This window comes from Euleptes europaea, chromosome 3 (genome assembly GCF_029931775.1).
Source record: "Euleptes europaea isolate rEulEur1 chromosome 3, rEulEur1.hap1, whole genome shotgun sequence".
Taxonomy (NCBI): domain Eukaryota; kingdom Metazoa; phylum Chordata; class Lepidosauria; order Squamata; family Sphaerodactylidae; genus Euleptes; species Euleptes europaea.
This window is the reverse complement of record NC_079314.1, coordinates 40805674-40821647: the sequence shown is the minus strand read 5'-3', so window position 1 is coordinate 40821647 and position 15974 is coordinate 40805674. Positions and strand designations below refer to the sequence as shown.

Sequence of the window (15974 nt, the reverse complement as noted above, 5' to 3'; positions counted from 1 at the left end):
CCCTTTTTCCCCGCTTCTTTTAGTTGCTGTTATTGTTAATTGTTATTGTTGTCCTCCAATAAAATAAAATAAAAAATTATCACAATGCAATCTTCCTTAAGTTTTGCCTGTAAGGACAGACGAGCTTCAACTGTCTGTCTGAGGAAAGCCCATTTACATTGTCCAGTTTTTACTCAGTAAATATTTTACTAGCTGGCTTAATAACAGGAGTCAATGTGGAAGCCCTTTCGGTACAGAAAGAATCCCATGGAAACATTTCCTTAGTGTTTGGTGCTCAGCCACAAAGACACGGCACTCAATCAAAAAGGCCATAGCATTAAACAGAAAAAAATACACTTCCAAGCCTTTCATCTTCATTGCACTGGCTTTATTTGCTGCTAATAGCACACTGATTAGCTTTCAATATCCTCAAAGGACTTTAACTCATATTCAAATATGTCAGAGTTATTCAGAGGCCTATTGCTACCATGTTAACCCACTGAGTGTGTGTTTGTGGCATCTGCCTTGAGATTTAGCCTACCCAAAATTATGAAAACTGATGTCCTAACAGTGAGACGTAGCCCAGGAAACTTCCAGTTCTCATTTCACCTTAACCATGAACTCATCAGGTGACATTAAGTAAGCCACAATCCCTCAGTTTACCTGCTCCACCGTATGATAATAATAGTGCTGACATCCCTGCAGAGTTATTGTAATGTTCCTGAAGCACTTTACATTCCTTCAGAGTGCTATGCTAAGCAGAATTACACCCTTCTGATCTAGAGAACCAGGTTTGATTCCCCACTCCTCCACATGAGAAGTGGAGGCTAATCTGGTGAACTGGATTTGTTTCCCCACTCCTACACACATGAAGCCAGCTAGGTGACCTTGGGCTAGTCACACTCTCTCAGTCGCACCTATCTCATAGGGTGCTTGTTGTGAGGAGGGGAAGGGAAGGTGATAGCAAGCCAGTTTGATTCTTCCTTAAGTGGTAGAGGAAGTCGGCATATAAAAACCAACTCTTCTTCTTCTTCTACATGCATCAAAGTCAATGGGCTTAGAAGGAAATAACTTTGCTTAGGATGGGCACCATCCATCAGGGATGGTCTGAAGACAGGTCAGTTGGTTGATAACTAGACAATCACTGGTGGGCCACCAAGTGCCTGCTCACTGCTAGGCTGCCAGGAAAGAAAGGTAGACTTGTTGGACCATGATCTAATCCAGCCAGGAGCCTCTTATGTTGTTAATTTCTTAAGTAAGACTGCAAGTTCAGGATCACTTAACAGATCATTTCTGCCTTAACTGCAGTCCACAGAGGATTCAGGGTGGCATCAAGACGTCAGTTGAAGCATCTTCAGTTTTGCAAAGATGAGCACCAGGAAGATGTCTGGAAAAGCCTGGTCTATTATTGAGCCCCCAATACAGTTCCTTCATGGTATTTTGTCTGCAGGATGGTAAAACAACACTAGCCTGCTTGGAAATCAGGCATGGGGCAGATATAACACTTCCCAACTTTGCACCCATGGCTAAAGACAAAGTGCCCCCATAGCTCATAAGTTCTCTCTCTTCCACACAATTTCTGCCCCCTCCACTCTCTGCTCTGATGCCAATATTAATCATGGTTTAAACCAGAGTTTAAATCCAGCATGGTTTTAAAAGCCTGGTTAGAAGGTAACTGTGGATTGTGTTTACTTCAGGACCAACATAGCCAGTATGGTGTAGTGGTTACGGTACCAGACTATGATCTGAGAGACCCAGGTTCAAATCCCCACTTTGCCATGGAATTTTGACAGGTGATCTCAGGCCACTCCCTCTCTCAGCCTAACCCACCACTCAGAGTTGTTGTTCCGATGATGAAATGGAAAGGGAGAATGACGTAAGCCATTTTGGGTCCCCACTGGGGATAAAGGTAGGGTATAAATTAAGTAAGTTAAGTGCTGCTGCATGGTAAAAACCGATGCGGGGAGAGAGAAGGGCTTGGGGAGGAGACAGTGTGAGCTTCTGAGGCACTCCCAAGCTTTTAACCAGGGTTCAGGGAAGATGTGGAATCTGCACCAGGCTACAAACAGCAAATCTATGATTGTTGCCAACCTCCAGGTACTAGCTAGAGATCTCCTGCTATTACAACTGATCTCCAGCCGATGAAAGATCAATTCACCTGGAGAAAACGGCTGCTTTGGCCATTGGACTCTTTGCATGGAAGTCCCTCCCCTCCACAAACCCCGCCCTCCTCAGGCTCCGCCCCCAAAACCTCCCGCCGGTGGCTAAGAGGGACCTGGCCACTCTAATGTACCATGCTGCACTGACATGGCTGATAATGGACACTCGGAAGCTGAACCTCAAAAACTTTGTCGTAATTTTGTGAACTGAATTTTGCTCTTGTTCTTGTTTTATGACTTTGTTTATTATTGTAACAATGAATTATTCCAAGAACACTTTTTTTAAAAAAACTGCAAGGTGCATCAAGCACATAAAAGCAGAATGGCAGATTGTACATTCTGGCCTTCATACCTCTTGAGGGGCCCCGCCTCCCTTGCCCCTCATTACTCTTCCCATGGAACTGAAAATAAAGAATCCAGCTTCCTGGTTTGCCCAGGAATTCCAGCTGCCCGCCTGCTTTGATCCCACAGCCCAACAGATATAAATTTATCATGCTTCTGGGCTAACTTTTAACAAGGCTGTTTTCTCCTCTAATATGTTGGCTTAACCTAACAGACAATCTGGAGGCAAACAAATAGAATTTCAATGCTGAAACGGAACTAAATCAAAAACAGTGGTTTTACTACACTGGCTGCCTCAATCGCAGTCGTGTGTGTGTGCATTTGTGTCTCTGTGTGTGAATACACACATGCACAACTTTAGATTTTGGCATTTTAAACAGTGAGCAGGCACTGCCACCTGGTGGAGTGATTTTTCATTTTCCCAGAAGCAAAACAGCCACAATTTAATAAGTTCTTTCAATGAATGCACATGCAAGGTTTGAAGCTGTTGGTAGACTGGAAAGGTAGACATCTCATGGCTGTATATAGAGAGGTGTAAAGTTAAGTACTTAAGACTACAGTACTAGGTCCTCCCATGTGGGAGTAAGCTCCAATTTAACCCAATGAGATTTGCTTCTAAGTAGTCATACACAGAATCAGGCATAGAGTTACCCTGCTCTGTGTGTGGCCTAGAAATGTCCAAAAATTGAAGACTACAGAGAAAAAAGCCTGCTTTGGATGGTGGATGCTGAGCTCTCTAAGGAATTTCCCAGCCCAGAGTTGGAAACCCTAATTAGCCCCCATCTCAATGTAGGATGACCACAAGCTGCATTGCGGCACCTTAAGAGTCCCAGATCCCATTTATAAAATCAAATACCTCCAGTGATAGAGGAACAGCCCTCGTAGTATTAATTGCACATGCACTTCAAGGAACAGTATGAGATAACAGTAACTCCAGCTCTGGGTCATGTATGTTTTAGCTGAGTGCCATCAATAAAGCCACCATCCAGTTCAAAGAGGCTCTTATCTTGGTGATTACGGCAATCAGAAGGTTAGCTTTGGCCATGAGAAAGACCCAGCTGCATGGATACCAGCCTGGAGCATCTGATGTGCTGGTCAGACCCAACGCACACAGCTCTTTGGCCACGAAGACAGAACTGGGAACATTTCCAAACGGGGACTGAGAATACATGCAAAAAAACACCGAAGGCAGGATGGATTGTACAATGCGCTACAAAAACCCAAACCCAAACAAATTATGCAAAGTTTGACAGGCTTGATTGTTCTGCATAATTTGTTTTGCCTCTGCTAGTCATGGGAGAAGGCAAAAGGCTACACAGGGTACTGCAGCCCCTTATTAATAATCTTATTCAGCTGCCTCACTCACAGGAGATTTTACCGGGATTGCCTACAAACTTTCAAACCTGCACACTTCCCTAAGAACTAAAACTTGGGCATAGACACCACCACCACCACCACCACTGAGAGTGAAGATTCTCAGAATACTGAATTCTTTTCCTTCCTTGTCTTGGGATGGGTAAGTTCTAAACCTCTGTGCAAGGTTTTTTTCAAATAGCAATGCAAGAGGGCTTGCCTCGTGAAAAGCAGCTAACAGTCCTTGGAACAGTGAATCTACACAGCAATGTCCTGGCCAGGAAGTTATGCAACACAAAGAACTTTCCAGCATCCACCATATTTTGTTTTGGAGTAAGGCTGCAAGTAACCTCAAGTGAGTGTCACCTCTTTAGGAAGAGGACTGCTTCTGGAACCATCACCAGACTTCCCTAAGATTCACCAGATTTTAGGAACCTGATAGAATAGGTAGACCTCCAAAGCTTATTACATCTTCAGTGGGACCTTTCCTTTTTTCCCCTGGCTTCTGGCTTCCTTTTGGCAAGAGGCTTCCAATTAAAGTTGTTTGGTACAGTCTAAACCAGTTGTTCTCCCTAAACATATCAATGTAGTGTAGTGGTTAAGAGAGGTGGTTTGGAGCAGTGGACACTGATCTGGCGAACTGGGTTTGATACCCCACTCCTCCACATGAGCGGCGGTCGCTAATCTGGGTTGGTTTCCCCACTCCTACATATGAAGCCAGCTGGATGACCTTGGGCTAGTCACAGTTCTCTTAAGAGCTCTCTCAGCCCCACCTATCTCATAGGGTGTCTGCTGTGGGGAGGGGAAGGTGATTGTAAGCCGGTTTGATTCTTCCTTAAGCGGTAGAGAAAGTTGACATATAAAAACCAACTCTTCTTCTTCTACTGATATCTATTAGAATAGTTATTTGATTAGAACATCCTGTAGTCACATAAGAGAACCAGGTTCTGCAACGTCATGGCCACCCACACACTGTAGAAGGCAAGACTTGGAATGCTTAAGCAAAGGAAGCTCATTAATAGAGTTCTGGGTCTCACTCTAGAGGACACCCATCAATTGTACAGCCTAGCAAGACAAACTTGCTACTGGGTCCAAATCTACAAAGAAGTACAGCTAATTTTACTCACTGAATCTGTGTGAGGTAGCAGGTCATGTGCCAGGCAGAAGTTCAAATGTCTACACAGCCATTAAAACCAAACAATCAAAAAATAACACTTCGCTGGATGACCCTGGACCAGTTGTTCTCTCAGACTAATCTACCTTATAAGACTGTTGTGTAGGTAAAATTGGGCATACACTCATAAATGCCTGGGAGGGAGGCTGGATTAAAAAATATGTACATGCTTTAGCAGGGTTGGCTCCAAGGTACGCCAGCTTTAAATATTCACTAGCCTGAAAAATGGGCTAACCAGAAGGGATACAAGACATCTATTGAATCTGCTATCTGCTTTACATGGGCTCCAGAAGAGACCTCGTGGAAGAATTCCAGGGGAATCATTTACAGAGAGCATGGAGGAATCACATGTGATTATTCCTCTGGAAAAACCTGTATTTCTAGCCTACTCAATGGTCCTACATACCAAATGATTATTTGTAAAAAGGGACAAAAGCACAAATCCCTTTTTGTTTTAAAAAGAAGGAAGCAGGGTTGATAAGTATTGAAAACAATTCTATAGCCATAATGAAGAATAAGAAAGTTACTGCAAAAAATTCATTGGGTTTATTAATATATTAAACTTATGCCCAAGGGCAGAACTTTAATTCTTGCTAAGAAGCTTTACCAAATTACAGTGCCAGAGAAGTCTGAAAAAGTACCTCTGTCACACTAAACCAAGGAAAGAGGAGAGCCAGTAGAGAGCATGCCAAAATCAAGACAGACACCAAAAAAATCCTCTGGTCAGCTTCAAAATCTATAAGTTACATTAGCTTCTAAATCTATAAATCCTCTCAAGAGCCCTGTAAATATACCAGATGTCCCTTAAAACAACACTTACCAAACCTTTTTGGTATGGTGACCCACAAGTCCAACTTTACTTACTATGGGGACCTCTAGTTTTTTTTTTAGGAAATAAAGCATGCACAAATCAATAAAACTGCAAAAGTCTGGGACCCACTTTCACAGGCTTCGGAACCCACCTTTGGGTGGGGACCAACAGGTTGGGAAACACTGCCTTAGAAAAGGCACAACATGGCCACTCCCCCTGCAAGCTCAGGTGAAAAGCAGCATTCAAGCTTTGACTGGACTGGTCTACACCTGTAGTCTTCAGGCTTTCCAGATGTAGGATTGAAAGTTATGCCCCTAAGCAGCAGCACATGGACCACTAAGATGCAAGCGTAAGGCAGCACATTCACATGACAAGCAGATGAGAAGTCAGAGGTCATATAACCACAACAGCGTCAAGGCAGAAAACCAAGAGAGCTGGGAACAGGAAACACAACCCGAGCACCCAGATAGACATTAAACTACAGAGAAGAACAAGCCAGGCATTAGAGCCATGGATGAATCCCCTCCACCCTGAGGAACCTCCCCTCACTACCCTTATGCTCCTCTCAGCTTGCATGTGGCACCCTCACTCTTTATGCAAGCACAACAGAAGCGGTTCCTTCCAAAAGGCAATAGCAAGAACAATAACAGGACAGCTCTTTAAGAGCTTAGAACACAGCACGTAGGGGGGCTCCCTGACACAACCTGAAGGTCCCAATCCATGCCCTGAAGACCACCCCGGTCTGCACCATGAGCAGCTCTCTTTTCTCCCATCTGTCCACTTCCTCCCCCCTTTGCTTAAATCAGTGTGACCAACTCAAGCTGGAACACAACCTGTTTGTGGGCCCCAGTTCATCAGATGAAGACTTGAGAGTCACTACAACACACTTTACAGAGAGGGCAAGACTTTTGCATTTGTTTGTCCTGCAAGGCCTAGTTCAGAGGAGAAAAAGGCTGGCAAGGCAAGCCACGTTAAAGGGTTTGACCAAAAGAGGACAACCCATTAGATCTTCGATGCAGCCAAGATGGCCTACATTAAAAGTCTTACTGAGAGATAAAAAAGGTGTTGCCACAAGCAGGGGGGGGGGAATCTATCACAGAAGAGAAGCCTAACTTGCAAACTCCAGGTTTCTTCCAAACAGAACTGGAGTGTAGCAACTTTAAAAGAAAAAAGAAAAAGAAAAAAAGCTAAAGATTCCATATTCCAAACCCGTTCAGGCTGTTCCTGCAGTGGTTTGTTCTTCGTATTTTACTGCAGATATCTTTATTAGAACGGCTCCAACAAAACAAACAATGGCCGTGTGTGTGACGTTACTGATAATCCAAACTGCCGCCTAATCTTTCTGAGATGAAAGAGCTAAGATAAGCAGTCACTTTGCTTTGTCTGAATGATTTACAGTCTAGCTGCAACACATAAGGTCCTTTAGAAATCTGATGTTCTTAAATGGTTCTTCCATTTCTAATAGTGACCCCCAAAAAAACTGTGTGTGGAGGGGTCATCTAGGGCTAGGCCATATATTTCTGCAAACCTAGAATAATATCAGAAGTTAAAAGAACGAAGTCACCAGTAGTTAGCCTTCACGCCCCAGTAGCCAGAGACACCTAATCTTGCACATACATTGCAAAAACCGCACAAGAAGTCAAGATGGAAAAAAGTCAGGGAACATAACTATTCCGGCTTCCTGGCAAAGCAGCCTTTTTCATATCGGGTGTACACAAAAACCCTACCCAGAAGACAGGAGCCTCTTTAATCAGCAGCAGTCTTTCTGCCGACCCACATTCAGCAATAGCCTCTTAGGAGAGGACTATTCATGCTCCTCACACTTAAAAACAGGCATCCTTCCTCCACTATGACAGCGAAAACAGGGTCATTCTGTTTCTTAGACCAGCCTGGCTCCTAGTCATTCATATCTCTTCACAGCTCAGAAGAGGATGTTGGGGGAACGGGGTGGGGGGAAGCCACAATATCCTGAGGTGCTGAGAATTTTAACACAAGCTAGCCCAAGTCGCACATTAAGCCCAGTCTAGTCACAGGCATGCCCTAAGGAACAGCCTATGTTATTTAACTGTCGCAGCCAAATCAAGAATAATATGGTTACCCTCCACTCAAAGCAGGTGGATAGCCCTTCACACAAACAACTAACCTTGTATACAAACGCTCGTGCAATCCTACTTCCAACAGTAGCTACTCTCCTGAGACCCTACTAGGTACCAGCTGGCCACAGACCCTTCCAGCAGAGCATTCTTTACTGTAGACAGCTATTCTCACCTCTGCAGCCAAATAGTTTCCAGTCGCCAGATGTTTAAATCTGAAGAGGCTGTTCCACTGTCCTGCACCTCCACGGCACGGATCGTGATGCACCACCTACGGGAAAGAAGGCCCACAGATAACTTATTGTAGTCACACAGAATAAGATAGCTGTGAGATGGTTACAATTCTTCATCATCACCCTTGGGAGTTAAATATCATGAGGTCACTTAATGGGGAAAACATCAGAGTCAGTGGCCCCACCCACCTCGATTTCCCACAGGGCCTTAGAACTCGTTGCAGAAGTGGCCGACTGACGCAGCGTTGTCCGAAGAAAGATGTGCTGTTTCTTCTGATATTCATCACAGGTAAGAAACTTCTCCTGTTCAGCATGGAACAAGCGGACAACATCCCCCTGGATGAACAAAAGTGAAGTTTTACCAATGCTATTATAGCTATTGCTCTGCCAGTGTCAGCCCTCTATGTAGTTTTTGGAACTATAAGAACTTTGGGATAACCTGAACCACACATGTGGCCATTCTCTTTGTTACAGGTGAGATTGTGTATGTGTGTGTATATATAGGTGTGTGCGTTTATTCTCAACTCCTAGGGTTGCCAGGTCCCTCTTCACAACTGGCGGGAGGTTTTTGGGGCAGAGGCTGAGGAGGGCGGGGTTTGGGGAGGGGAGGGACTTCAATGCCATATGGTCCAATTGCCAAAGTGGCCATTTTCTCCAGGGAACTGATCTCTATCGGCTGGATATCAGTTGTAATAGCAGGAGATCTCCAGCTAGTACCTGGAGGTTGGCAACCCGATCAACTCCCTAATACAAGGAGAAAGATGAGGGTGGGGAATACCAGTTTGCAAAGAAATTATTCTTCTTCACAGGATTATTAAAGGAAAATAATGGACACTACAATATGGAAAGCAACATTTTATTGCATTTATCCAGTTTCACAGCAACATAGTTTGTGATCTCTCTCATACAAGAACAGCCCCCAAAATATTAAAATTTACAGGAAGGGACTGCAAGGAGAAACAATCAAGCGGGTGCATTTTTCTTCTATCATCACTTATATAATTTCAATAACCCATCTCCTCAAAATATTCATGATTTTCTTGCAAAGTTAAACCTGCCCCAATCAATGCAGAAGATTGGCTGTGAATTGTACTAAATATTATCAGTTCAAGATACTACAGTTTGAAGCCTGACGTTAAATAAATCCCTAGGCCCAAACAGACTTCCTACTGACCACTACAAACTTTTGCTAGAAATTATTATCCAACCTCTTAATACACTAATTAAATGTAGACTTAGCAACCATCAAACAACTGATTCTCAGAATGAGACTTTCGGACAACTGACAAAAATGATGATAGCCCAAAACTGCCATATTTCTACTCTCTCCATTAGAGAAGGAATCCAAAAAAAGCTGGGCAAATCACAGAAATAGCTAAACTGACTGAATTTGTACATTTGAAAGATAGGAGACCATATAAAATAAATGTTTGCTAACATTTGGGAATGTTAGACAATTTTGGAAATCTACACTGAATCTGCAAGGTTGATGTTTACAATTGTTTTTCTCCTTTCTAAAGTTTTGCAATCTGAGATGTTTATATTCTGTCACCTTCAATGTAATTTGTAAAAAATAATAATTTTAAAAGGTAAGTTTTGCCAAAGTTGTTACAACTATTTGCTCTGTAGGATTCAGACATCTTTGTATTTTCCTTACTATAAATGGGGGTTTTTTTGCCATCAAGTCACAGCTGACTTATGGTGGACGCCATATGGTTTTCAAGGCAACAGATGTTCAAAGGTGGTCTGCCATTGCCTGCCTCCGCATCACGCCCCTGGTATTCCTTGGAGGTCTTCCATCCAAATACTAGCCAGGGTCAGGACTGAGAGTGTGTGACTGGCCCAAGGTTACCCAGCAAGTTTCCATGGCAGAGTGTGGGTTCGAATCTGGGTTTCCCATTGCCTAGTCAGACACCTTAACCACTACACCACCCTGGCTCTCTAAGATTTATGTGTTCCAGCATCATATTCTGAGCACATTAAGCTGTTTTATACTGAATCAGACCACTGATCCATCGAAGTCAGTATTGTCTTTTCGGACTGGCAGCTGCTCTTCAAGGTCCCAGGCAGAGGTCTTTCACATCACCCACTGCCAGATTCTTTAAGTGGAGATGCCTGGGATTGAACCTGGGACTATCTGCATGCCAAACAGATGCTCTACCACTGAGCCACTAATCTAAACCCAAAACATCGACACTCTTCTCTTTATAGCTGAGAGAGGGAGATCTTTCTGAATACAGGGAGAAAGATAGGGAGGAAACCACCATCTGACAAAGAAATAATAATTATTTTGATGAACAAGGACAACATAAATCAGCCATGTTTATTCCATTTAGCCAATTTCACAGCAACATAATTTGTGATCTCTCTCATGTCAGAACAGCCTCAAAAGACTACAAGAGAGGACACCTGTGAGAAGAAATCCAGTTTTCCCTTCCCAGTCTGCTTCTCGACAGCTTGTGTCCCTCCCCCAACTTACCACTCTAGTTATAGGTCATACCCCCTACCTGCTGCTGCTGTATTTTGTGCACTATTTTGGGTTGCTTCAGCAACCCCAAATAACCACCAAAACGCTGGCATTTGTTCTTTGGCAATGCATGCAAATGTGCAAAAGCCACTATTTAGCATTTGGAGTTTTTAACGCCCCAAATTAGCTTTTTTAAAGAAACCAGGAATTGTCTTCAAAATCGGATTTTTTCAAGCTCTAAATGGAAGTCATGACTGGTCCCATTGCACGGCATGGCCTGTCCATATACAGACCGGTGTATAATGATTCAGATGCAGTACTTAAAGTATATTAAAGTATATTTATTTACATCATTTATAGTCTGCCTTTCTCACTGAAACTCACACAGCACTAGACAATTTCAATCAACAGGAATGGGGCATTGAATAAAAATGCAGTGGAGGTATGGATTGCAGAAATCTGCAAATGAGCAGAAAGTCTGAAAACAGGGCTGAAACCAAACATAAGCATTAGCATGGCATGTTACACACTTCAGAACCTACATTAAAAAGGGATACTTACAGCAGGACTATACAAGCAAGACAGCATAGCACAGACCACAGTCCCTATTCCTTTGCCAAAACATCTTTCTGAAAATATTTAATTACAACATGGTCTTCTTGCCTGAGTAAAAAAGCCCTCCTGAATAATTCAGTTTTGCATAGTTTGAGGAAAGCCAGGAGAGTAGGAACCTTCCTGACTTCATCAGGCAGGCCATTTTACAAGGTGCTCAATGTTTGTTTGTTTTTGTCATTCATACTTACCCCTTTAAGCACATCCTCTCTGTAGCAACTGTATTTCATAAATAAGGTTATTTTCCAGCTGGTGTTACAATTGACAGCATTCACCTGCAGCCAATACACACAGAATTGTCGGTTTCATTGTGTAAGATGCACACTATGTTTCTATAATCCCTCAGCCTTCCCAGGCTTTTGCTTGCTGATATTTAGTACAACATCTATTGTTGTTAGATAAAAAGACGATGGGAGGGTAACTAGTCAAACTCATGGGGAGAAAATCTATCAGACAGGTAACCTGAACCTCCATGTTCCAAAGCTGTATACCAGACAATGAAAACAAACAAAAGAGGAAAGGTATCATTTTTATGCCCTGTTTGTAAACTCCAGATAGAGATATGTAGTTGATGACTACTCAAAACAGAACACTGGACTAGACAGAGATTTGGTTCCAGCTACAACTGGTCTTGTGTTCTTAGAGTTCCAGCTGATGGGTTCCCCCAAGAATTGCCTCACGCCTGAGGAAGTTCACTGTGACCTTTTGTGATAAAATGCAGGATTGGAGGAAGCTGCAGCCAAAGAATCAGCTCCCTCCCAATCTAAAAACTTTCACCTAGTTCCCAAAATGCTCAGGTGTCATTTGGACAGAAGTAGAACAACTGCACATGAAGGGAAACAACAGTGGTGGCAGAAAGGGGGGCAGTGGCAGTAGGAGAGAAGATGTGGGGCCTAATGGGGCTTTCCACACCACTCCCAGAAACTGTGTCCCCTGTCAGTGTTTTCAATGAAAGCCTCCCCTGGAAGAGAAAGGTCTCACAGAGCAGAACTAGGCACTACAAAAGACAATACCTGCTGACGAAAATGGCATCTTCGTGCCAAATCTTCCTTTTCTTCCCAGTTTAAAAACAATACAACTAGCTCAGTGTTCACACACTTGTGTGTTCCCAACACTGTGTCATATCTTTGGCTACCTCCAGCATCGGCAAGGGAATGCACACAGAAGCGAATAGGCAGCCAGCTCAGATGGAAAACTGGAAAGATACGATTCTCTATAATTAAGGCTGGTGAGCAATCCAGCCCCTGCATTGTGTACTAATGGAACCAAGTTCAAAGGCAGCCCTGCTCAGAACACAGTGCAACAGTCTAGCCAGGATGCAGTCACAGCAACGATATCAGGAAGTGGGCTAAGTGGTATTACACAGCGTACGGATGAAGGGGGAGACTCCTGGCGTGAAAGCATAGGTTTCAGCCTTTTATCATGCCCAATTCTGCCTTCAGTGCAGCGTTTCTACTGGCTCTCTGCACACAAACTGCATGTGCTGTGAACCAGCAGGCGTAGAGGGAAGCAGGCCCAAACAGACTGATCCTTGCTCCCCAACCTATAACTCATAATCAGTGGCTCGGGAGTAGTGTCTTCATGCCTAGGAAGCATACCCACCTGTATGACATCCTCTTAATCAGTTTTTTCAAATATTCCTAGCCACAGTGATGATGTCTATGTCCCTAGATGCTGTTCTCACAAGCCACAGATCACATGCATGCATAGACTGTGCATAGAGGGCTTGCAGTTACCTCAATGTTCTACTGACCTCAAGCCGTACTCCAGAGAGAAGCTCCTCCTTGCTAGGTTCCTGCCTTGTCAGCTACATTGACTCTTGGCAGACTCACCTCTTTGCATCCTGGGTTGTCCAGGAGTTCAATGTTGCTGGCATGAAGAGGCTGCCCCGCGTTGACCGGCATGAGGACCACTTTGTCTCCAACAACAATCTAGAGAATCAAAGCAGACATCAGTTCAGTGCAATGGCTATATTTCCTCTCACTGTATTACTATTTTTAGAGTTGTTATTTTTAAGTATTCTCAGTTCATAGGCCCAGCATACTACAGAATTGTGGAGTCACAGCGTTGAGTTCTTAATAGGTTCCAGAACTTCAAAAGGCTATGGAAGAGGAATGACCACCAAGCTGAAGGAGTCCCTGTATTTTTCTTTCTGGAGAGGGCTTGGAAAGTTCAACATATTTGCCCCTTTCATCTTAATTTGAACAGAAAGTTCATAAAATCTACCTAAGGAATTCTACTGTTTGAATTTGAGAGAACTGAATATTTCCACTAATTCAAATAGAAGACCTATATAGACACTGAATTTAGATCTGATATTGTGGGAAATGCCCATCTAAGCAAAAAATGAGGTTTTCATTATAAAGCTCCTAGAAGTAGTATGTCTTTAAATAGGACTCCATGTTTTACACATGTTTCCAGATTTTCCCTGGAGCTGCTACTACAACTTTGGGGGGTGGGGGTCTACTGTGATCTAGGCCACTACCATCATAGCCAGACAATTTCCCACAGATTCTGGAGCACACACTTCCAATTGACGGCAACAGGCCTAACCATTTCCTCGACTCTAGAGTGTCTGATATCAAAGACTTCTAAAATTGCCTGTCCTGATACCAAACCTCAGTTGTAGGGATTTTTCCACTATCACTATCAACCCCAACAAAATTAACCTTTAAAACTGCCCTTCATCTAAAATCAAGAATAGCAACAGTGTTTATAAATTCATAAAAGATGACCCATTAACACACACTAGAGCAAGAGCTGGTGAAGTTTAACCTACAAGTGAGAGTTGTGTTCACAGCAATTCAGTGTATATCCCAGCATACAGAAAAGCTGCCACACACGCAAGCTAGAACCACAAAGTGACTATGAAAAATGAAAACCATGCATGCTACGTTTAGAACACATGCTTTAAAATGCTTTGCTTAACACATTGGCAAATTCATCCTTAGAACAGCATCAGTAAAATTAGGCTCAGGTGCCACTCCAGTGACCAAGGTCAAATACTGTCAAGAACGCCCTTGCGCACGAGCATGGAAGCTTACTCTTTAATGCATCATGGGGTCACCTGACAGCAGTGGTAAGGTTGGAGGTCCCTTGCTCCCCACCACTGCAGGAGACAGAGAAACATGCATACCTGTAGGTGTCTGCATGTGAGTGCCACACATGCAAACTGTTCTGCACACCTTAATGCTCTCCAGAAAGTTTCTGGCCTCTCACCTCCCAGTTAAGCCATATCTGATTCTTGGCTGTATGCAGTAGTTGAACAGGACTGAAGGCTTAGGAGAAAGCAGAAAGCAAACACACACACACACACATCACACCAACGTAGGTCACAGGTGCCAAGACTTCCACCCAAACCACTGCATTTGCTGTGGGGAGAAAGGTCCTCCCTGTGATTTTGAGGAGTGGGGCACCCAGAGTCTTCTAGAACAGGGCTTCTTAAACTTTTTTCACTCATGACCCCTTTTCGCCTGACACATTTTTACACAGCCCTGGGTATATAGGTATATAAAATAGGTATACAAATCAAACATTTACTGATAATGAATCATAAAGAAATTTCTTTTTTAAAAAAATTAATATCACGATCCCCACATTCAGTTACACGACCCCATGTGGGGTCGCGACCCACAGTTTAAGAAACTGCTCTAGAACACCATCATTTTTTTTAATGTGCATTTTTTTCTATGGCCTTTGTTATATCCTAATGAACTGATACTTTAAATGCTTGAACACATGACGCTGCCATCAACCAGACCATCTGCTCCGATTGAGAGGGGCTCCCAAGCATCTCAGACAGCGATCTTTGCCATCAGATGTGACCTTTAGATACCAGGGACTGAATGTGGGCCTTTCCGTGTGCAGATTAAGTGCACCACAACCGAGCCATACTCCCTCCCCAACTCGACTGGCACCTGACAGTATCTGACCAGGCCATGGATTCCAATTTTTAAACCATATTATATCAAATGCCAACCTTACAAAGTCAAAACTAATTATTTGGAGTCATTTTTCCCCACTATTCATTTTTTACAAAAATGAAATAGATCAGTAACCAAGCCTGGGATCACCATGCTCATAAACACACACACACACACATATATATATACACACTGATGTGTATCTTTTTAACACCAAAACATTCAGTGATGGAAAAGTGCCCCCCCATTACTTATTGCAACCTGTTCTCACGTGCCATGCTGCACATAAAGTTTACTTACAGTCATCTAAGACCAGATAATGCGTTAGACAAAACAAACCTGTAGAATTGAATCAGTCATTCAGAGACAGAAGCCAAGAGCCATCGTTTCTTGAAAAGTTCCTGAAATAAGAGATCCTCTACTTGCTCACTTCTGCTGCCTCCTTCTCACTGCCGCTTCCTCCGTGCCCCCCTCGCCCCACTCTCAACCACCCTGGCACCACTCTCTCTTCCCCCCCCATCCCCTTGACCCTTCCTTACTTTCTTTGATTTAAAATGCCTCATTGCGTGGGGTTGCTAGGCATAATGCCAAGCAGGATCTTGGAGGGCGTGTCAACATGGCTTCTCCGTTTTGCTGGGGTTGACCCCCTCCCCTACCCAACACACACACACACACACACACATTGCTTCTTCTGAAAACCTGGGGGCTCCCCAAGGTTTGTAAAAATATCTTCCCTTGCTGCACGTGGCCTCTGAAGCCAAGTTCAGAATCAGATACATGATTTCTCCCACTTTCATAGGCCCATGAGATTATATGCATGGGAGATGC

The 15974-nt window shown here is 43.5% G+C and overlaps 1 protein-coding gene across 1 annotated transcript in view; it reads right to left on the bottom strand.

The window, feature by feature from the left end:
• ITPR2 (inositol 1,4,5-trisphosphate receptor type 2) overlaps positions 1 to 15974 on the bottom strand; it is a 237638-nt gene that overhangs the window by 183911 nt on the left and 37753 nt on the right. The window contains exons 6-9 of the mRNA XM_056847486.1: positions 13056 to 13154; positions 11415 to 11498; positions 8334 to 8480; positions 8087 to 8182 (exon numbers count right to left, since the gene is read on the bottom strand). Coding sequence (XP_056703464.1) covers positions 8087 to 8182; positions 8334 to 8480; positions 11415 to 11498; positions 13056 to 13154 — 426 coding nt within the window. The remainder of the gene's footprint in view (positions 1 to 8086; positions 8183 to 8333; positions 8481 to 11414; positions 11499 to 13055; positions 13155 to 15974) is intronic.